This window comes from Epinephelus lanceolatus, chromosome 4 (genome assembly GCF_041903045.1).
Source record: "Epinephelus lanceolatus isolate andai-2023 chromosome 4, ASM4190304v1, whole genome shotgun sequence".
NCBI classification, from domain to species: domain Eukaryota; kingdom Metazoa; phylum Chordata; class Actinopteri; order Perciformes; family Serranidae; genus Epinephelus; species Epinephelus lanceolatus.
Window position 1 is genome coordinate 22990398 of NC_135737.1, and position 24804 is coordinate 23015201.

Consider the following 24804-nt stretch of genomic DNA (forward strand, 5'->3'; position numbering starts at 1 on the left):
TACTTAACATAATTAAAAATGATTATTAATATTTATTAAAACAGTGAGTCATCAGAAATCAGAAATCATCTTAACAATGAGAAATGTTTTACCTTAAGCTTGCTTGAGCCATGTTAAGGTTAACAATATTTTAACGGAGCAAGGAAAGCTAATTGCTAGCGTGCTTGGTTGAAACGGGCACATGCTCATTTCAAGTCCATTTTTTTGTGCATGTGCAATGGTGTTTACAATGATAACTTTGTTAGAGGAGAAGAGATACATGAAAGAAAAGATTTGACAAGCCTTATTCAAAGACCACTGGATAAGAGTATCCTCTCTACCCAATCTTCTCTAAGCTGATAGGGAGAAGCTTTGTCTGAAAATCTATATAAACCAGTGAAAACACACAGCATGATCACATGCAGACAGGTGAGGGATGGAGATCTCAGCTCTCTTTATTGGCCTGATGCTGTCTCTGGCTTTTTGTGAGCTGAACTCAACTCTTGCTTTGAATGGTTCTGGGGATCGTATGAAAAATTGGGCTGGGTTTTCAGAGGATACGAGTGGTGCTGGGGTTGTAACTGATGCCTCGTCTGTAAAATGTACACTTCAGGGAACCACTCGTGTACCTGTGTTCTCGATGGGTGGTGACTATATTATTGGTGGGGTTTTCGCCATACACTACTACATGCACACATTAAAGCACAACTACACCACCATGCCTGAGCCACTAAGGTGCACAGGGAGGTGAGTAAAAGGGAGGAAGGAGGAATAAGAGGATGTTAAACTGTCTGTGCATAGAAATGTTTTTTGGAAATGTTTGCAGGTATTATGTTCACAAAAACAGTAGTGTGAAAATAAGCATCCTGTGTTTTCTTTATGTTAAAATATAGATATGTTTCACAACTGTTTTCTAAATTTTTAACATGATAAAAACAAAATAAGAATTTTGATTTACTTGACTATTGATAATTTGTGCATTACGGCCCATGTGAATTTTGGACTGATATCTAATCCTATGTTTTGAACTCGGTGTTCAGGAAATTCATTGATGTGTATTTGCTCCACAGATGCAGTGCAGCCACTGTATCAATTCAAGTCCTTAATTTCAAATTGCAGTTAATCTTTAGTGTGCATTTCTAGGAGTATTTCTTTATAAAAAAGTGTCTGTGTGCAGCATGATCCTCCAGGAACTGCGCTCCTCACGTGCAATGATTTTTGCCATCGAGGAGATTAACAACAGCACGGAGCTGCTGCCTGGCATCAAGCTCGGTTATCAGATCTACGACTCGTGCGCTTCAGTGCCCGTGGCTGTGCATGTGGCATTCCAGCTTTCAAGTGGTCTGGACCCAGTGTTTTACACAGGCAACAGCTGCTCACACTCTGGTATGGTGATGGCTGTCATTGGTGATTCAGGGTCTACACCATCCATCGGCATGTCGCGCATTGTTGGGTCTTTCAACATTCCTCAAGTAATTGTTTTTAATTTCTGGCAAACTGCGTTTAATATACAGTAGTGAATTTTTTTGTCTGTCCTGTTAAATAATTACACTGTTGTTTTCATTTAGGTGAGCCACTATGCCACTTGTGCATGTCTGTCAGATAAGCAGCAGTACCCGACTTTCTTCAGAACAATCCCTAGTGACCAGTTTCAGGCTGATGCTCTGGCCAAGTTGGTAAAACACTTTGGCTGGACATGGATAGGTGCTGTCAGGTCAGATTCAGACTATGGCAATAATGGCATGGCGTCTTTCCTGGACGCAGCACACAAAGAGGGAATCTGTGTGGAATACTCTGAATCTTTCTATTGGACCCACCCACGCAGCAGGATCCAGAGAGTGGCTGATGTTATCCGCAGGTTTCTACATCACTGACTGTGCTTTTGTTCCCTTTGTTGACACTGATCTTCTTTACACAACACCAAATAATATGTTCTATAAAGGATAACATGGATGTTTTTTTTATCATCTTGGCATGTTTCTGTTTTTTATAATCTTTATTTCTGTTATATATTACTGATATTCTTTTAAATATAGTCAGTGGGACCAATTATTATCTCTCACTCCAGGTCGACAGCTATGGTCGTTGTGGCATTTACATCCCCTCCAGACATGAGGATCCTGCTGGAGGAGCTGTCACTCAAGCCTTCTCCACCTCGCCAGTGGATAGGCAGTGAGTCCTGGGTAACTGAGCCTGACATGCTGAGGTTCAGCTTCTGTTCTGGAGCCATCGGATTTGCCATTGAGAAATCTGTCATCCCAGGTCTGAGAGATTTCTTGCTGGATCTCTCTCCCTCTAAAGTTGCTGCCTCTCCAGTGCTTACTGAGTTCTGGGAGGACGCATTCAACTGCAGGCTAGGAAAAAGTGAGGATATTGTGCAGATTTTTAGCACAGGTCGCACAGTCGGGTCATCGTGGTTGTGTAGTGTTGTTTTTTTAATTGTCTGTGTTAAATTCTCAGCAGCTGTTTTAAGACAAAACCCAAATTTTGATTAAAACGGCAGTGGTCAGTTTATATTTAACAAAGACATGAGTTGCATCTCTATGAAAAATCGCCTTTAATATGATTTTTGGGGTTTTAATGAACTGCAGTAGTTTCACAATGCCAAGACTGAAGCCTAGATAATAGAAGTAGTATATGAAACCAAATTTTTAGGTGTGATTTTAGACCATAAGCTCTGCTGGAAACCCCATATACAGTATGTCAGGGCTAAGATGGCTAAGAACATTTGGTAAGACTTTACTTAAAGGTCAGGTCTATAATGCATTATGAGCACATTCATAAGACATTATAACGCATTTATAAGGCTTTATAAACATCGTTATAAATGTTTGACAACTTATAACAAGGTTTATAAAGTATTATAAGTGGTTACATAATGCATTATAAATTCAGCATTCATAATGCTTTATACTTCCATGCCAAAGTGACAACAGTGTTTGAAAGAAGAATCTGTTATAAGTTGTCATACATGATTATTAACATCTGTAACATCTATAAAGCCTTATGAATGTGTTATAATGTCTTGTAAATGTGCTCATAATGCATTATAGACCTGGCCTTTAAGTAAAGTGTTACCGAACATTTCAGTAATAAATAAGGTAAAACATATTCTCAATCCCCAATCACTGTGCACACTGTACTGTGCAATGATCCTCCCATACCTGCACTACTGTTCAGAGGTTTGGGGCAATACATATAAGACAACAACAAACTCAGTCACTACACTCCAAAAAAGAGCCCTGAGGGTGATACACAACACAGGGTATCGGGACCATACACACATACTATTTGTGGAATCACGTATTTCGAAGTTCACTGATTTGGTTACGTTTAAAGTTTTGCAAGTTATGTACAAAGCAAGATACAATCAACTACCTGGTAATGTACAAAACAAATTTATGGAAAAGGGGTGGGGGGGGGTACAACCTCAGGGGACCATTGAACTTTAAAAAACCTGTAATGCATACAACCCTTAAAATAATGAGTATCTCCTCCCATGGTGTAACCTTAAAGGACTTATCTAAAATAAAATTGAGTCTGTTGAGTTGTCCCAGGTGTTAACCACAAGATTCTTGGGAATTATTGTTGATGAGAAATTGAATTGGACAGAACAAACTGACTGGGTCACCAGAAAAATAAATAAATCTACTGGTATAATAAGGTGCGTTCGTCATCTGGTTACAACAAGCTGTCTCCTTACTCTCTATTACAGTTTAATTTATCCCTATCTTTCATATTGTAATATAGTTTGGGCGAATACTTTTCCTACTACTCTCCACAAAATTTTGGTTCTCCAGAAACGTTTTGTTAGGATTGCAACTCGATCACAGTCTCACATCTCATCTGCTCCTCTATTTCAGAAACTCCAGATTCTTACTATTTATGATATTAATATTTTGTTTGTTGTGTTTTTGTTTATAAAATTCAGTTAAGGGAAGGGAATATTCCTGAGCAGTTTAAGACTTACTTTAAATCAAATTCACAGATTCACTCTTACTCAACCCGCCACTCCTCAGATCTTCATCCTCCTAAATTTCTCACTCGTAGAGGTCAATTTTCAATAAGATTTAGGGGCACTAAATTATGGAATGTTTTTTTACACCTGGTAAAAAAAATCTTCCTCTTTAAAATGTTACAAAAGATGTTTAAAAGACCATTTAACTGCTGTATTGTAACTCTTTTCCCTAATGTATTATTGTTCATGTATCTGGGTCTTATTTGACTTTATTTATTTCATTTGTTTGTTTTTGTGTCACTCACATGTACCATTTTTGTTTGCTCATGAGTCCATTCAAAACAGTTATATACACACACACATCACACATTCACATGTGTTTATTTTGATTTTTATTATTTTTATGACTATATATATTTTGTATATTTAGTTTGCCATCATCATTTTTTGTATGTTAATTTTGTGCTCTACATAACATTGTGAAAATTTAGGTGGAGGCTTCAAATAAGCCTGCTGGGTTTTTCGCCTCTTCCTGCACCATGAACTATTTATCTGTTATTGTTGTGTATTTTTAAACTGTGCAAAATAAACTAAACTAAACTAAATTAAACCTTATGGAATGGGCTAGAGGAAGAATTGAAACAGAGCAAAAACATCATTCAATTCAAAAACAGACTAAAACAATCAATTCTCAACAGGTACAGAGATGAAGCAGAAGGGGAAATGATCTAATTAATGACTTTGCCATATCATGTTACACTGTATACACCAAACTGTAGAATTTAATATTTTTATATATCATATTAAAGCATCTATATAGATGCATTACAAATGTTCTTTGCCATCTAAGCTCAAATCTAAAGTCAGTATGCTGCTAATTTAGCTTAGCTTAGCTTAGCTAAACTAGGGGTAGGGCACGACGAGCTTAGTGCTTCTCCCTATCCCCTTTTTTCGGACATATGGACTCTAAAATTATAAAAATTGCAGAGATTTCTAAAAGGGCGTCATGATAGGATTTGTATTTCTATTGCATTTTTTTCTTCTTTTTTTTCTTTCCCTTTTGCATTTTCTTTTCTTCTTTCTTTTTTCTCTCTTCATTTATATTTCCAAATGAATGTATTCTGTTTGAATGTATTCTATTTCTTTGTCCAACATCCGAAAAATAAACTAAACTAAAACTAAAAAAACTAAAGTATTCAGGCCACCAAGCTAAATAAAGATTAGAAATTGTAGTTAATAGCATGTATCAGTTACACTGTATGTGGTCTTATTCAGCTGTTGGCAACACTTTCAGATTATTTATCTATTTAAAACTTGTTAACACAGGTCATGTTATTATGTTATTCAAGGGGGAAAAAAGCACTTTTTTTGCCTTTGATAAAAATGACTAATTGCCTGGTGACTAGTTTTCTACAGGGCACACTTGGCAGTTTAAAACTAATGAAAATAATACAAAAAAGGATGATAAACATAGATTAATGAATAACAATGTAATATAATTATCAAGACTGTGTGTTTTTAGGTGCAGCCACAGATGAGAGTGTGTGTGATGGGACTGAAGACATACAAATACTTCAAAGCCCGTACACTGACACATCTCAGCTGCGAATCACTAACGTGGTGTACAAGGCTGTTTATGCAATAGCTCATGCCATTCATAATGCAGTGTGTCAGGAAACTAATTCTACAACTCAGTGTGACAAATTCACCAAGACAGAGCCCAAAGAGGTCAGTTGAAACAAATATGTGAACACCCCGATGCCCATCTTCTGTTACAACCTATATTTTATTAAATATTATTTTATTCTACATTGTCTTCATTTCTGTCCTTCACTGTCAAACTTAACTTCATCCTCACAGGTTCTCACACAGCTGAAGAAAGTAAATTTTTCCCAAAATGGTTATGATGTGTCATTTGATGCCAACGGGGATCCTGTGGCCAAATACGAGCTGGTTAACTGGCAAAAAAGTAAGAGTGGCAGCATTGAGTTGGTGACAGTAGGACACTATGATGCATCACTGCCAGCGGGCCAGGAGTTCAGTATCAACAGGAAGCTCACCTGGGTGGAAGGTGGCACACAAGTAAGGAGCCCAAAAGCAATGATTTAACATATTCACACTTGGTGATCTTAAAGGAAACTAGTGCTGTCAAGAGATTTTTTTTAATCTCATCTCAAAATTGCTGAGAAAAGCCCTCAACTTGAGGTATTTTTATTTAAATTCATTACATTATTGTGGCAGATGATCAAAAGATTGATATTTATTACAAAAAGTGGCTTTATAAAGTCATATTTTTATTTTAACAATTTAACAATTTCCCAATTTCTCATTTTATTTTATGGAAGTGATCAATGTACGTGCACTTGTCCTTTAAACTTCATAAAAAAATAAAAGCTAACAAAATAAAAGACACCTGGTACATTCGTTACAGCCGTATCAGTTTATAGAACAGTTTTGAACAAGAGGCTGCACTTTAACGTGCAAATCATTCCTTCTTGTGGCTGCCTCCGCTTTCTCTGTCCTCACAGCTTCAACTTGCGCTCTCTTCTCTTCTTCAAACTACAACACCCATAATTCATGTAGGAACTGCTGCAGCCAATGTGCAGCCGGTGGGAACTGCATGATGACTCAACCACCATCATCAGTTCTTAATGTTTTATCGGGCAATAACTACTCAAGACTCTGCTCTAGTGTAATTTTCGGGACAGTAAGGGCAGGATTCGGGATTTGGGACAACTGCTTGGATTTCAGGACTGTCCAGAATTTTTTGGGACGTCTGGTCACCCTACAAGGCACGGAGCTTGCCGGGGAGGTCAGATACTTGCGTGCTAGGGCAACTATAAAAGGCAACTCAGAAACAGTAAAGTTAGAGATTCAAAATTAGATAAACGCAATCAAAAAACATAGCTAAATATGGCTGTAATTAATTATTCACAATTAATGCAATAATTTGACACCCCTAAAGGAAACAATATGTATTTTTGGTCCCTGTTACTCCTGTCCATACTAATTGTAAAGAGATATGCTCCAAAGTTAGATTATATTAAGTATGAAAGTTTCCAGTAAAGGGATGATAACAAATAAAGGAATCCATAGACGGCACTAGGGCATCAGCTATAAGGAAGCTAATTTAGAATACTCAGGTTCTTTGTTTTGTTATTGTTTATGCAGATCAGTCATACATAGCATATGAAAGGAGAGGGTGCATCTAAAGGTTGTGGCTGGTAGACAGACGATCTCACACCTGTACTTCATAATCTCTTTTTTTATTTTACCAACACATAATAGGCATGATAGGCAAGTTGAAAATGAAAATTATCATAGCTTTTTCGACTACAAGGACTATCTAGCAGACAGTAGGTTTACACATGATACAAAACAAAACAAAAATCGATGAACAACAATATGAGTGTAGGACACTGTAAGGACAGTCTACACTGGTTGGTATTGAAATAGAACGATCAGAAAACATAATAAGAACGTTCAAAAAACAATATTTAGCCTCTGAAATTTGAAATAACAATAACAAATATAGCCGCAAGTGTCAATACCAGGGTTCAAGACAGAATGGAAAGCTAGTAGGATCAAGACCTTTTACAGTGTAGGACACCTGCCTTAAAGATAAACAACAGGTTTTATGACAATCAAACAGATGCTCTTTTATTTATGTCTAAATCTCTACCGGGCCACGCTCTTCTTTGGAAACACTGTCGCTCGCTATGGGTCAACTGCAAAAATATTTTGGGGACATGAATTTATGGCTTACTCAAAAAAAGCTGACCGAGTTTGATGATGTGTGATTATTGGCCAAATTTTACAAAAGGCCATTTTATTTGTTTAGAACTGGTGGTGCCTCCTTATTGATCGATTTCAAAATTGAATACCCTGCAAGTTTTGTGATGATTGGTTAATCAATTTCTCATTTATAGTCTGATTTGCATTATCCCACACCCATTATTTGTATTTGTGGTGCCCCCTAGTGGTCAATTTGAATGAGACTTTTAGAATATGTTCCTGGTACCTGTTAAGACAATCCTTGCCAGATTTGTAATAGGAGTTAGGTCTATGTATGTACTAAGCCGCGCCCCCTCATGAGTTCAGTGGTCAAAAGCTTCAAAGCCTAATGAGATATCACTGACAGTAAAAGTGCCAGTAATGAAATTCTGATTGAATTCTCCTTAGGAGGAGATGTCAAAAATGTGTTGTTCAAAGAATTCAATCAGGCAGATTTTTTTATTTTTTTTCCAGGGGGACCTTAATGGTTCTTGAGGTTTTTTTATAGAGCACATTGAGTTGTACTCGTGTGTCAAGTTTCAACTCAATTCGTGTTATGGTGTTAGGGGCATGGCTTTTTCAAAATTGAAATTTTGACCCTAAATTATAGTACCCCCATCTGGGTGATTGGTGTAATATTTCTTGAGCAGCATTCGCACACATCTTCCAACAAATGGTGTGAATTTCATGTCTCTATAATATACCACCTCGCAGAAATTTGCAAAAATATTTCTGAAGATAATAATAATAAAATAAAACAGCACAAAAACAATAAGGCTTCAACCCTTCGGGCTTGAACCCATATTAATGCACCTATAATGGCTACTTCCAAACATGGCCTACAGAGTTAAATCACTCAGTAGGTAGTGATATGCAGAACAACTAATCGGTGGCTTCACCTAGCTCACTAGAAAACATTACAGACTTGGGTGGGCAGGAAGAAAACAAAGCAGCCATCCAAATCTGTGCAGTAGTGTAACTTCTGCCCTCCTCTCTGCTACTTTCTCTTCCAAACACACACACACACACACACACACACACATACACACACACAGAGTATGAGGGGTGAAACGTATCGGCGAACATGCACACACTGCATTCACTGCGTACTTGATATGTGTACATTACATGTGCAACCATCACCGTGTACTTGCTTCACGTCCATTGCGCGTGCATTCACTGTGTACTTGTTACACATGCAATGCGCGTGCAATGCCTAGCAACAACGTGTCGTGTTACGGATGTGTGACATATATATATATATATGTAGGCTATATATATACTGTATATGTTGTACATATATATATATATATATATATATATATATATGTAGGCTATATATATACTGTATATGTTGTACATATATATATATATACGTATATATATATATTTATTACACTATATCCTTATTGGTCAGTCGCGGCATTCAGAGGTCTGACATTACTGTGTAATGACCGTTGCTATGTAGCCCAGCGTTGCTAGGGCATATGAAAATTATTATAAATTTCAATAGAATAAACTTGCCTGATTAACTGAAAACAATTATACAATAACGAAAAAAATAATAGCCTATCGAAAATATAAGTCAAGTAAATTGATCATCTGAAAAAAAAACATTTTACTGCTCTGAGACTCACAGCGAGCAACTGACACTGAAGTGTCCCAAAATGCGTGTGACAGATCATCTGTATATATGGTAGTCTGAGTAGACTGTTAGCATTGTGACTGAAAATATTTCCCCATAATTTACAAGGAGTATTAGATTTTTAAAAGGTATCAAACTATTTGAATGCATTGCAGAGTAGAGTGTTTCACCCTCCTGGTCACAGGCTGAGGTGGATTAAAATGAGGTGTGTTAATTCAGCACCATGGACAGCTCCACGGATTTATCATTAAACAGCGACCTGCTCCACCTCAACCTGTGATATCCACGGATTTGGGTCATTCAGTTTTAATTATTAATTAATAGCGTAATAGGGTACGGGCGGATTAAAACCAGCGGGCCTCTGTGTTATACTTTCCCAAACTATAGGCTTTATTGTGTGTAGAACCACTTTCTACAGGCGGCGGCTGGTTTAACTCGTCAATAATGCGCTGAGAAAAATGTCTTAACTCCACAAAAATTTATTACAAAAAAAGGTCAACAAAACAGGTTCATTTTCTGTCAAACATTTTTCTAAAGATGTGCACTCCACAGACAGAAAGCACCGCACGGAGCGAGGTTTTTGAGCGCGCTTGGCTTTCAGTTATAACTGACAGGACTGCAAATATAACAAAACAAACACTTAAGATGTCATACTTTAAAACAAACTCTCAACTGGCCGGCTTGTGGTGCTGGTCTGACCCGGCCGTATGCAGTGGAGGTTCCAGCGCTGGAACACCAAGCGGCTCACAGCGTGACAGACGCCCACACACACAAAGCTGGAAAGCGGGAGGACATTCCTAATACCCCTGTCCTTAACTAACCTCCACCCTACCCCCGGAACTTCTCCACCTACACTGGCTGTCTTCGCCCCCCCTCCCGGCCGTGAATGCAATAAAGGTGGCTTCGTCGGGCACTTTACAGCAGCTCCGCTTCCCAGAGCCAAACTGTCACTCGCTCGGATCTCCTTTCTCAGTTCGTGCCCTGCAATCAAGTCCAGCTGTGTATGATCAGCCCAGAGTCTCTGTCAGATCCACAGATGAACGCACTGTCTTTGATTACTTGTCGCCATGGCAACCGGTCCGCTCAACCCCAGTTCATTAGCCTGCAATATTAATAAATGTTGGACGGTGATTAGAAATTCCTCCAACATGGTGCAGTCGGATCGACCCAGGAGCAGTAGCATCGCTATGCTAACTAGCTGGCTATGCTAATCAGACGTGCGTGCGTAGACACGTCATGTGATCACAGGGGTCAAAAGTGTCAGCTGCTGAAGCAACAACGCGTCATGTTACGGACGTGTGACACGTAGCATCGCCAGTGCTTAATTTGAGCCGGAACGTACTGGAACGCGTACCAGGATCTTTTCAGAAAAGGCCCTGGTGCGTTCCGGAACTAATTTGCACGGGTCTAGAACTTTTCGCATCTAAAAACTACATACAGTATTGGCTGATGTCACTAGTGTTGCAGGGTATACTGGTGATGGTAGACCGTGGTACTAAAACTCCACAGTAGCCTACATATGATAGTTCAAAGTCCAATCGCAAGACAGTGAGTGTCCAAGCCTCCGTCCCAGCGCGCACTGGTCAATAACGGCACGCGCTGGCCACCTGGCACTTAATATGCTGTTGTAGTGGTTTGTTTTCCAGGCATGCGAGTATCTTTGAGCAGTGAAAGTTATTATTTATTTCTTTTTACTTGTCGGCAGTGACTTGTTTTCCACAGAGCTCTATGTGAGAGCATTTTACTCGCATTTGCGACTAAGAATGGTTTTGTGCACGCAAATTAAATCATTCAGCTCACTGTGTGAGTACAGATTTCAACCAGCAGCAGAAAGGAAAATCAGATCCTGCCGGTTGTGGGTTGAACGGGGGTCACAGACAGGATACGGCGGTCAAATACGGCGGAGGCTCATAGTGCTCCGCGCCGCAACATAACGGCTTACTGGCGAGTCCGACTCCAGGTCCAGTAATTTCCTCTTCTTGGTGTCATGACTGCCCAGTAGTACCTGGACAACTAAGCCATGGCGGCACACACGTATGTGGCGTGTCAGAGGAGAAACGAGCCGTTCACATTTCTCTCTGTGGCAGGTAACGGTCCACAAACCTCACTGCACTTTAGGGACTGTTCTTTACTTATGGAGGGACTGTTCTTTACTTGTGGAGGGACTGTTCTTTACTTGTGGGGAGGAGGGTGGCTGGTTGATTTTTATTTTATTTATTCATTTTATTTTGATCCCCCCTATGTTAATCACTTATTGATGCTGTTTATGATGTATGAATAAGTCAATAAGTAATTTATTCCACTGAAATATCAGTGATGTATTATAGAAAAGTGATTTATCTTTTTATAAATGACAAAAGGCACATCAGAACTCTGATACTTTCACTGGTATCGTACCGTGGGTCCCAGTTTTGGTACGGTGACAACACTAGATGTCACAACCATTCCATTTGGAGTCGCGCAGTGAGGCGGCTCGAGTGCCGCTTAAAAAAGTGTTCCCCCACTTCTGCTCTCTCAGAGGTACAAAGTGTTCCCCTACTTCTAATTTTACAAATTTAGCACTGAGCATCGCTATGCTAACTAGCTTGCTATGCTAATCAGACGTGCGTGCGTAGACACATCATGTAATCAGAGGGGTCAAAAGTGTCAGCTGTTGAAGCAACAACGCGTCATGTTACGGACGTGTGACACGTAGCATCGCTATGCTAACTAGCTTGCTATGCTAATCAGACGTGCGTGCGTAGACACGTCATGTGATCACAGGGGTCAAAAGTGTCAACTCTTGAAGCAACAACGCGTCGTGTTACAGACGTGTGACAAGTAGCATTGCTATGCTAACTAGCTTGCTATGCTAATCAGACGTGCGTGCGTAGACACATCATGTGATCACAGGGGTCAAAAGTGTCAACTCTTGAAGCAACAACGCGTCGTGTTACAGACGTGTGACACGTATACTATGTAGGCTATATAGACCGTTTCAAACTGGACAACATAAACATTCTAAATGGGTCTCTTTGTATTTCCTGTTTGAATGTACATTAATGCAGAAGCTGACAGGAAGTAAACAGGGACCAAAGTTGTTGCCCTAGCAACAGAATAGCAATGAAACGGTCCATATATACTGTACATATATATATATATATATGTACAGTATATGTATGTATGTATACCTACTGTATACCTACTGTATACATATATATATATATATATATATATATTACACAGCTCTATTAAAAACTGTATTCTGATTGGTCAGTCGCGGCATTTAGAGGTCTGATATTACTGTGTAGTGACCGTTGCAGCCGTTGCCGGCAGTTGTTTTTTTTCCTCTCCTCCCGATTTAATTTATAAATCAATAAAAATGGTATAATTAATCAATATTCTGTCTCAATTTATTTATTTAACTGATAATTAGCCGTGTAATCAGCGGGATAATGTATAATGAGCCGGTGAATACTGGGAAAACAACTCCCTTCAGGGGAATAGAACCCCTCCGCTATTCCCCTGTCGGGAGTTATTTTCCCAGTATTCACCGGTTCATTTTACATTATCCCTGACATATATACTGTATATATATACACAGTAGGTATATATATATGTATATATATATATATATATATATATGCTATAAGTGTAGCCTATATATATTTACGCAGTTTCTATCTATCTATCTATCTATCTATCTATTTTCATTCCTTGTTCAGCCACTATTTTTAACACTTCTACAACAGATCATTTGTTAGCCTATAATAATAGGATACTTGCAGCTTTATATCAAGGGGAACAAATTGTGTCTCATGAAATTGTTATATTATTTATTATACCTACTTATTTCCACAGCAGTTGGGGTGCTGTGTGTTGTTGCCTGTTCCTGCCACAAGGTGGAGTCTGGGGTTTGTGAGTCAGTGCCATAATACCAGACTGTATACAGATTTCATTTTTATTTTGAATAAAAATGAAATCTCACGTTTCTAGAGGATGGTTTCACGTCAGATTGATAGTAGACCACCTCAGAATGTCACACACTAAATTTCATTTGATTCTGATGTAAAATAAGAAAAAAATAAGAGCCTTCTTAAAAAGTCAAATATGAGAAAACACCTCATATTTGACTTTTCTTATTTTAAAAGAGCTATTTTCTAGAAAATGCACTTGCATTAATTCCGCTGCCACTGTAGCTGCTTAATAATGAAGCCCGCTCTTCTGCAACTTCTCTTTCCTCTAGAGTTCCTCCAGACATTTCCCCACTACTTTCTGTTTAACATAGCCTATCTCACCAGAAAATGCTGGCAGCCGGGATATCTTTTCATTATTGTGTAACTGTTTTTTTCCCTCCAATTTTATTTTAATTCATGAACATGAATGTAAATAAATAAAAACAAATATACAAAGTCGTGAGTACATTCAAGTTATAGAGAGGATTTTAAGGCTTCATAAACAAGTCCTGATGGCTTTCATATTGGTCAGTTCATATTTTAACTGGTGTATATTGGGTTTCCTTTCCGTCCACTTGCTTTTGTGGATATGAAACTTTCCATCTAAAATACGATGGATTAAAAATAAAGATGTCTTCTGTCCATATTGTTTTTCTCCAAATAAAAAGTAATGTCCTTTTTTTTCTTTTTTCTTTTTTAGTAAATTAATCTTAATCCCACAGAAAGAATCAAATTGTCAACATCAATCCAAAATAATTGAACATAAATACATTCATAAAATAAATGAACAATAGTTTCTGTGTCAGTTTGCAGAATACACAGGATTCAGACAGAAGGTCTGTACATTTTAAGAATTTATTTTGTTGGATAAATTAAATGTATATCTTTAAAATAAACATCACCACCTTTATTATTGACTATATATTTTTTGTAGTAAGTCAAACCACTTTCCAATTAATGTAACTGTATAACTGAGGTTGTCTGGAATCTGTCAATATCAATGTGCTGTTGATTAAAAGCCGAATCTCTCAAAAATACTTTGGTTGATCTGCTGTTTATTTATGATATGCAGCAAGTCACAAAGTGATATGAACTTTTTGATTAATACCACGGAGAAAAGGAACAATATCACCCTGTCTGCACGGACGAACGGGCCGCATGATGGGGTCAAACGCATCATGTGCATAATTAACCACAAAACAAGCAAATACTTCATCTTAATGACATATAACACTCATTATGCTTCAGCTGAATCTTCTAAGCAAATTACCATGTTGAATTGAAATTAGTTTATCACGTTAAATGTCCGCGATTGTATGAAATTTCTCCAATGCATTAACCAATCTTTGTGCATAATCACACAGCCTGATATGCCCTGCAAACACAGTGGGACTATTTTCTAAAAGCACAGAGCAAAGACATGTCTTTTTTTCTCCCCTGGTCTGCTGTCAGCAGCAGCGGCGGCTGCAGCAGGGATTTCAGCACCACGGACAGCGCGCGTACAAAGACTTGACAAGCGTCTCCTTTAAATGTGTTTGCTGCTAGAGAAATTATACATCATAAATGAAGACAGTGACATTTTCAATAAAAACAACAAGTTGAACGTTCATTTCAAGCTTTTGTAGTACAACGAATTTCAGAATTGTGCGAGTGACGGAGAGCGGGCGGCAGTGTTTGATGCAGGAAACTCGATATGGACTTGAAAATCAATTTCGGAGTGGGGGGTTTCGGAATGGAGGGCTGTCCCCTGTTGGAACATTGTGCACACACAGCCCTTCACCACCTGGATCCTAAAATAAACACCTGTTTTATTACATAATCATGCTTCCGTGTTGCGCCATTCAAATGACAAGAATTGTGGTTTAATACTCTTAATTATAACAGCCAGCTTATTGAAAAATGTCGGGTTTAAATCGCGCTCGGGCCTATAATTACAGTTAATTGGATGGGCCGGGCCAGGCCGGTCCCGGACATAACGTGTCTGAAAAGCTGTTTCCATAAACAGTCAAATTTGCAAAAGGGCAAAATGCGAAAAAAATGTAAACATACAGATGGAGGTTTGCAGCATTTAGGATCCAATTCAATAATAGGCTATATATTCACAATTAGGCTGTTGTAGCCTATATATCATCTTAGTTAAAAATTTTTAAACCACAGCCAGACATCGAGGGTGGTCAGTAGCTCTGATTTGTGAGGATAAAATAAAGATTAAAAAAAATCACACATGTGTATATACACGCGTATGTCTGCAGCGACTTGATTAATTTATTCATTCCACTTCTTGTGAAGCACACACACACACACACCTGCCTGTACGTGTAAACTATGGAGACAGACAGTTTGCCAAAATAGGCTAATTTGACGCTTTCAGGTGTTAATGATGTGTACATGCACTATGTGTGTGCGAGATTCACTCGCACACGCAGGTGTAGTGTATGTGTAGCATTTGTAAGGCGCTGTGCACGCGTACTGATAAGACGTGTGAGTGCGTCATGTGAGTGGAGCGCACAATGCCTGCGCGTCATGTAGCGGGCGTGTGTGTAACACTCGTGTCTCTATAGTAACCCTATGTAAGATGTAGGCGTGCGCTCACGCGGTTTGATTAGATCTGATGTGTCCTAAGTAGGCGCAAGTGACGTGTTGTAGTGTGGTTGGGTGAAACATTTGACCCCTCATACACACACACACACACACACACACACACAGGTGAAGGCAGTTTGGCTGGAAATGTGTGCTATGTACCTAATAACTCATTTTGTATAGTGTTATGGTAAATTCAGTGTTTGCTAGTAGTAGGTTGCCCTCCAGAAATCTTAATTTTGTTGGAGGTTAATTAAAAAAATAAAAATAAATAAATAATCAAAGCTAATTATCGAAAAGCCAAGCTTCCCCTACGCTCTTAATAGTGCCACCTATCACAGAATCTGTAGGACAGTCTTTAACTTTGGAAGAAAACTGTTGTCCTACTCTGACTGCTGAAGCCTCTTTTACAACGTCAGCTGAAATTCAGATCTCATGTTTAGACAAAACAGGTCCTGTGGATTTTGTCCCCCAACACTGACAATACACACATGCACAATGCACATGTTGATATATGAAAATTGTTTTAAGACAGACTTGTAAACTATGAGCCTATCCTTTAATCCTCACAGCTTTGTAGCACACCTGTTTGTATCTATGTATCAGGTGCCTGTGTCAGTGTGCACTGACAGCTGTCCTCCAGGAACTCGTAAAGTGCTGCAGAAAGGAAAACCCATCTGCTGTTATGACTGTATACCATGTCCCGAGGGAGAAATTAGCAATGCTACAGGTACATTTTTGTATTTATTTGTTTTTTGTAATGTATATGTATAACATAAAATGTATGAATACTAAAATCCCATTTTATTTTCAGATTCCCCTGATTGTTTCCCTTGCCCCAAGGAGTTCTGGCCTAATGCAAGGAGAGACACTTGTCTCCCCAAGCCTGTAGAGTTTCTTTCCTTCAGCGAGGTCCTTGGAAACATCCTGGCTGCATTTTCAGTTGTTGGCGCCTGCCTTACTGTTATAACGGCAGCCGTGTTCTATCGTCATAGGACATCCCCAATTGTCAGGGCCAACAACTCTGAGCTGAGCTTCCTGCTGCTCTTTTCCCTGACTCTATGTTTCCTATGTCCATTAACTTTCATTGGACCACCCTCTGAGTGGTCCTGCATGCTGCGCCACACAGCATTTGGGATCACCTTTGTCCTCTGTATGTCTTGTGTTCTCGGAAAAACAATTGTAGTGCTAATGGCCTTCAAAGCTACACTCCCAGGCAGTAATGTGATGAAATGGTTTGGTCCTCCACAGCAAAGAATGACTGTAGTATTTCTCACATTCATTCAAGTTTTAATATGCACTATATGGTTGGTTCTTAGTCCCCCTTTTCCAATGAAAAACCTCACCACATACAAAGAAAGAATAATTTTGGAGTGTGCATTAGGCTCAGCTATAGGGTTCTGGGCTGTGCTTGGATACATAGGCCTACTGGCTGTCTTTTGCTTTGTGTTAGCTGTCCTAGCCCGGAAACTACCTGATAATTTTAATGAAGCCAAACTCATCACCTTCAGCATGTTGATATTCTGTGCAGTCTGGATCACCTTTATTCCAGCATATGTCAGCTCTCCTGGGAAGTTTACTGTGGCTGTGGAGATATTTGCTATTCTGGCCTCCAGTTTTGGACTGATACTGTGTATATTTGCTCCAAAGTGTTTCATCATATTGTTTAAGCCAGAGAAGAACACCAAGAAACATTTAATGAATAAAACTCAATCTTAAGACATTTGAGGGTTAGAATCAGTTAGGATGGCAGCAGTATAAAGCTTATGATGTGCACATTCAGCAAAGTCTTCACCTAGCTGATTCACATAGTAATTTTGTAAATATCCTTTCTAACGTTATTGTCTTCTTTACTATTTTTTTTCCATCATCTGCATACAAAATAACATACAGTACACACACACACACACACACACAAAACACAAACTTCTAAAAGTTGTACGTATTAGCAATGTTTATTTTTGTGTTTATTTGACTTTGTAATGTTGTGAATAAATGCTTTTGGTATTATACTTGCTGTCTGTTGCATATTTACTGTAGTTTATGAGACTGATTTCATTCACAAGCTATCATTTTTCCCTTCTTGGGAATGATGCCACACGAGGCAATTTATTGTAAATTAACTCACATATTTAACATAATTAAAAATGATTAATAATATTTATTAAAACAGTAAGTCATCAGAAATCAGAAATCATCTTAACAATGAGAATTTTTTTACCTTAAGGTTGCTTGAGCCATGTTAAGGTTAACAATATTTTAACGGAGCAAGGAAAGCTAATTGCTAGCGTGCTTGGTTGAAACGAAAAAAAAAAAAAAACATTGCTTTGAGATGATTGTCAGAGATGGCAGAGGTATGATCACATAATCCTGTTTGAGCTACAACACATGGTTAGTTCCATGTTTTATTTCCCAATTGCTCTTGGAAAGAAGAATAGAGTACTGTAAACAAACTGTTACCATTGGAAATCGCTGGTTTCGGTTCAACGCTGGAAGCCACGCACTTAAATCGACAGGGGATCATGGGGGCTAGGAATAAGGTGTATAAATCCCAATTTGTGCTTAGACAGTGGCACACATTCATTTCAAGTCCCTTTTTTTGTGCATGTGCAATGGTGTTTACAATGATAACTTTGTAAGAGGAGAAGATATACATGAAAAAAAAACAAAACTTGACAAGCCTTATTCAAAGACCACTGGATAAGAGTATCCTCTCTACCCTATCTTCTCTAAGCTGATATACGGTCTACAGTAGAAAGGGGACGCTTTGTCTGAAAATCTATATAAACCAGTGAAAACACACAGCATGATCACATGCAGACAGTTGAGGGATGGAGATCTCAGCTCTCTTTATTGGCCTGATGCTGTCTCTGGGTTTTTGTGAGCTGAACTTAGCTTTTGCTTTGAATGGTTCTGGGGATCGTATGAAAAATTGGGCTGGGTTTCCAGAGGATACGAGTGGTGCTGGGTTTGTAACTGATGCCTCGTCTGTAAAATGTACACTTCAGGGAACCACTCGTGTACCTGCGTTCTCAATGGGTGGTGACTATATTATTGGTGGGGTTTTCGCCATACACTACTACATGTACACATTAAAGCACAACTACACCACCATGCCTGAGCCACTAAGGTGCACAGGGAGGTGAGTAAAAGGGAGGAAGGAGGAAAAAGAGGATGTTAAACTGTCTGTGCATAGAAATGTTTTTTGGAAATGTTTGCAGGTATTATGTTCACAAAAACAGTAGTGTGAAAATAAGCATCCTGTGTTTTCTTTATGTTAAAATATAGGTGTGTTTCATAACTGTTTTCTAAATTTTTAACATGATAAAATTTTTGATTCACTTGACTATTGGTAATTTGTGCATTACAGTCCATGTGAATTTTGGACTGATATCTAATCCTGTGTTTTGAACTCGGTGTTCAGGCAATTCATTGATGTGTATTTGGTCCATACATGCAGTGCAGCCATTGTATCAATTCAAGTCCTTAATTTCAAATTGCAGTTAATCTTTAGTGTGCATTTCTAGGAGTATTTCTTTAGAAAAAAGTGTCTGTGTGCAGCATGATCCTCCAGGAACTGCGCTCCTCACGTGCAATGATTTTTGCCATCGAGGAGATTAACAACAGCACAGAGCTACTGCCTGGCATCAAGCTCGGTTATCAGATCTACGACTCGTGCGCTTCAGTGCCCGTGGCTGTGCATGTGGCATTCCAGCTTTCAAGTGGTCTGGACCCAGTGTTTTACACAGGCAACAGCTGCTCACAATCTGGTATGGTGATGGCTGTCATTGGTGATTCAGGGTCTACGCCATCCATCGGCATGTCGCGCATTGTTGGGTCTTTTAACATTCCTCAAGTAATTGTTTTTAATTTCTGGCAAACTGTGTTTATTATACAGTACTGATTTTTTTGTGCTGTGCTGTTAAATAATTACACTGTTGTTTTCATTTAGGTGAGCCACTATGCCACTTGTGCATGTCTGTCAGATAAGCAGCAGTACCCGACTTTCTTCAGAACAATCCCTAGTGACCAGTTTCAGGCTGACGCTCTGGCCAAGCTGGTAAAACACTTTGGCTGGACATGGATAGGTGCTGTCAGGTCAGATTCAGACTATGGCAATAATGGCATGGCGTCTTTCCTGGACGCAGCACACAAAGAGGGAATCTGTGTGGAATACTCTGAATCTTTCTACTGGACCCACCCACGCAGCAGGATCCAGAGAGTGGCTGATGTTATCCGCAGGTTTTTACATCACTGACTGTGCTTTTGTTCCCTGTGCTGACACTGGCCTTTTTTTAAAATGATCTTGCTACTGCTTTCCATCATGGTTGTTCCTCTCATATTTACTACTCATATTTTCCAAATATAGTCGATGGGACCAAATATCATCTCTCTCTCCAGGTCGACAGCTATGGTTGTTGTGGCATTTACATCCCCTGGAGACATGAGGATTCTGCTGGAGGAGCTGTCACTCAAGCCTTTTCCACCTCGCCAGTGGATCGGCAGTGAGTCTTGGGTAACCAACACAGACATGCTGAGGTTCAGCTTCTGTTCTGGAGCCATCGGATTTGCCATTGAGCAGTCTGTCATCCCAGGTCTGAGAGACTTCCTGCTGGATCTCTCTCCCTCTACAGTGGCTGCCTCTCCAGTGCTTACTGAGTTCTGGGAGGATGCATTCAACTGCAGTCTGGGAAAAAGTGAGGAAGCAGTGCTGATTATTGACACCTCACATTCACAGTCCTTGTGGTCATGTTATGGTGTTTTGTTTGTGTCGTTTTGTCTGTCTGAGTGGAGCAGTAGCTGCTTCAAGACCAAATCCCAAATTGACAGGGAAATTACAGATATTAAACAAAGATATAAGGTGCACAGAAATTAAAAGTATATTAATAATTTCAGTTGATATGACAATTTTCCCTGTCACATTTAGACACTCTGTTGTCTTGAACACAAGCACACATGGACCTTTCGGCCAGCAGGCTAAACAAAGTACTAATAAAGCTCTGCAACTGTACTTATTAGCATGCATCAGTTGTACTATATGTTTAAGTATGCATGTACTTCTTATGAGGCTAATATACTGAAAGTATTTAAGTCAAGAAAATACAAACATTTTCTGCATTTAATAAATGCGACTAATTGCCATGCAGATGAATAATAATGTAAAATCACTGTCAAGGTTAAGAAACACCTGTCACTGTCTCTGTGTGTTTTTAGGTGCAGCCACAGATAAAAGCATATGTGATGGAACTGAAGACATACAGATGATCCAGAGCCCGTACACTGACACATCCCAGTTGCGAATCACTAACATGGTGTACAAGGCTGTTTATGCAATAGCTCATGCCATTCATAATGCAGTGTGTCAGGAAACTAATTCTACAACTCAGTGTGACAAATTCACCAAGACAGAGCCCAGAGAGGTCAGTCAAAACAAATATGTAAAAGAATAAGTGAATGCCCATATGTTTTTTTTGTTTGTTTTTTGCTACAACACACATTTTGTTGAATATTACTATTATTTCACTCTTTTTCATTTCTGTCCCTCATTGTTTAACATTACTTCATCCTCACAGGTTCTCACACAGCTGAAGGAAGTCAATTTTTCCCAAAATGGTTATGATGTGTCATTTGATGCCAACGGGGATCCTGTGGCCACATACGAGCTGGTTAACTGGCAAAAAAGTGAGAGTGGCAGCATTGAGTTGGTGACAGTAGGACACTATGATGCATCACTGCCAGCGGGCCAGGAGTTCAGTATCAACAGGAAGCTCACCTGGGTGGAAGGTGGCACACAAGTAAGGAGCCCAAAAGTAATGAATTAACATATTCAACTTTGGTGATCTTAAAGTGTACGATATGTGTTTTTTGGACCCTGATAGTCATATTTCTACCAGCTGTAAAGAGATCTGTTCCAAATTTACCGTATATTTAGTGCGAAAGTTTCCTTTTATATTTTTCAAGTAAATGTTCACGTGCTGAGCTGTGGCAAAGGGAGAGTAACATAGAAAGGAATCCATAGGTGGCTACAGGGCATAGTGTATTCATTACTTTATCCATTGTCTGTATCCACTTATCTTGGTGCAGGGTCACAGGGGCATCAGGTATAAGGAAGCTAAATTAGAAGGGAAGATCAGGAGTGATGCTAGTGCACAATCAAAGTCCAGAACAACTGGTGCTCCCAGTGGCCAGTCCGACCAACCCAGCTGTGAGCATTTGATCAAGAATTTCAAACACATTTCTATCATTCTAAACATGGATTTGCATTCATTGTCTGTATGCTACCACTCAGATATGTTTGTTTTGTTACTGTTTATGAAGACCAGTCATACATGTCATATGAAAGAAAAGGATGCATCTAAAAGTTGTGGCTGGTAGACAGATGACCTCAAACCTGGACTTTCTAACCTTTTTCATTTTACCAATAAATAATAGACATATTTCAAAGCAAGTTGAAAATGAAAATTATCATAGCTTTTTCCACCACAGCAACTAACAGAACTAGATTTTCACCCTTATGCTGACAAAACAAATATGAAATCAACAGCAGAGAGAATGTAGGCCCCAACTAGGACAGTGTATGCTGGTTGGCACTGAAATGAACGCACAGAAATAAAATCATAGCAAGGACATTAAAACAAAAAAAACAGAAAAAAGAAAAAAGTTTAGCCTCTGAATTTTGGAAGAACAATAACAACATTAAACCTGTAATGGTTACTTCCCAACACAGCCCACAGTGTTTAATGCTCAGTAGTGATATGTGGAGCAACCAGTGGGTGGGTTTGGGTAAGCTTACTAGAAATATCACAGATTTGGGCCAGTGGCTCACCTCCTCTCACTCACTTTCTCTTCCAAACACATACATTCACATATACATGTCATTTTAGCTTCAGCTGAATTTCAGAATGAATGTTTACACAAAACAGGTACTGTGGATTTTGTCCCTGAAAACTGACAATACACATACACATAATGCACATATTGAATATTATTTACATATTCATATATGTAAAAATTGTTTTACGACAGACTTGCAAAATGTGAGCCTATCCTTTAATCCTCACAGCTTTGTAGCACACCTGAATATGTGTGAGTCTGCTTGTATCTATGTGTCAGGTGCCTGTGTCAGTGTGCACTGACAGCTGTCCTCCAGGAACTCGTAAAGTGCTGCAGAAAGGAAAACCCATCTGCTGTTATGACTGTATACTGTGTCCCGAAGGAGAGATTAGCAATGTTACAGGTACTTTATTATTTTGTAATGCATATTCACAATACAAATATACATCTGCTAAAAGCCATTTATATTTTCAGATTCCCCTGATTGTTTCCCTTGCCCCAAGGAGTTCTGGCCTAATGCAGAGAGAGACACTTGTCTCCCCAAGCCTGTAGAGTTTCTTTCCTTCAGCGAGATCCTAGGAATCATCCTGGTTGTGTTCTCAGTTGGTGGCGCCTGTCTTGCAACTTTAACAGCAGCTATATTCTATCGTCATAGGACATCCCCGATTGTCAGGGCCAACAACTCTGAGCTGAGCTTCCTGCTGCTCCTCTCCCTGACTCTATGTTTCTTATGTCCATTAACGTTCATTGGACCACCCTCTGAGTGGTCCTGCATGCTGCGCCACACAGCATTTGGGATCACCTTTGTCCTCTGTATGTCTTGTGTTCTCGGAAAAACAATTGTAGTGTTAATGGCCTTCAAAGCTACACTCCCAGGCAGTAATGTGATGAAATGGTTTGGTCCTCCACAGCAAAGAATGACTGTGGTATTTCTCACATTCATACAAGTTTTAATATGTACTATATGGTTGGTTCTTAGTCCCCCTTTTCCAATGAAAAACCTCACCACATACAAAGAAAGAATTATTCTGGAGTGTGCATTAGGCTCAGCTATAGGGTTCTGGGCTGTGCTTGGATACATAGGCCTACTGGCTGTCTTTTGCTTTGTGTTAGCTGTCCTAGCCCGGAAACTACCTGACAATTTTAATGAAGCCAAACTTATCACCTTCAGCATGTTGATATTCTGTGCAGTCTGGATCACCTTTATCCCAGCATATGTCAGCTCTCCTGGGAAATTTACTGTGGCTGTGGAGATATTTGCTATTCTGGCCTCCAGTTTTGGACTGATACTGTGTATATTTGCTCCAAAGTGTTTCATCATATTGTTTAAGCCAGAGAAGAACACCAAGAAACATTTAATGAATAAAACTCAATCTTAAGACATTTGAGGGTTAGAATCAGTTAGGATGGCAGCAGTAAAAAGCTTATGATGTGCACATTCAGAACAGTCTTCACTTAGCTGATTCACATAGTAACACATGCTTTACATTAAATATTTCATATTTAAAGTACCATTTTGTGAATATCCTTTCTAACGTTATTGTCTTCTTTACACACACACACACACACACACACACACACACTCACAGACAAACACAAACTTCTAAAAGTTGTTTATATTAGCAATGTTTATTTTTGTGTTTATTTGACTTTGCAATGTTGTGAATAAATGCTTTTGGTATTATACTTGCTGTCTGTTGCATATTTACTGTAGTTTATGAGACTGATTTCATTCACAAGCTATGATTTTTCCCTTCTTGGGAATGATACCACACGATGCGATTTATTGTAAACTAACTCACATACTTAACATAATTAAAAATGATTATTAATATTTATTAAAACAGTGAGTCATCAGAAATCAGAAATCATCTTAACAATGAGAAATGTTTTACCTTAAGCTTGCTTGAGCCATGTTAAGGTTAACAATATTTTAACGGAGCAAGGAAAGCTAATTGCTAGCGTGCTTGGTTGAAACGGGCACATGCTCATTTCAAGTCCATTTTTTTGTGCATGTGCAATGGTGTTTACAATGATAACTTTGTTAGAGGAGAAGAGATACATGAAAGAAAAGATTTGACAAGCCTTATTCAAAGACC

General features: G+C 39.0%; 2 protein-coding genes across 2 annotated transcripts; both read left to right on the top strand.

Annotated features, from left to right (window-relative positions):
- The first annotated feature begins 619 nt into the window (after positions 1-619).
- On the top strand, positions 620-17590 carry LOC144462855 (extracellular calcium-sensing receptor-like). The gene is made up of 8 exons (XM_078167506.1): positions 620-726; positions 1157-1451; positions 1548-1837; positions 2048-2343; positions 5460-5665; positions 5798-6019; positions 16478-16601; positions 16686-17590. Exons 1-8 carry the CDS (start codon positions 620-622, stop codon positions 17588-17590), a joined length of 2445 nt encoding a protein of 814 aa, XP_078023632.1.
- Positions 17591-18906: 1316 nt separating this feature from the next.
- On the top strand, positions 18907-24084 carry LOC144462856 (extracellular calcium-sensing receptor-like). Its single transcript, XM_078167507.1, has 8 exons — positions 18907-19013; positions 19433-19727; positions 19824-20113; positions 20273-20568; positions 21086-21291; positions 21445-21666; positions 22985-23108; positions 23180-24084. Exons 1-8 carry the CDS (start codon positions 18907-18909, stop codon positions 24082-24084), a joined length of 2445 nt encoding a protein of 814 aa, XP_078023633.1.
- Positions 24085-24804: the final 720 nt, after the last annotated feature.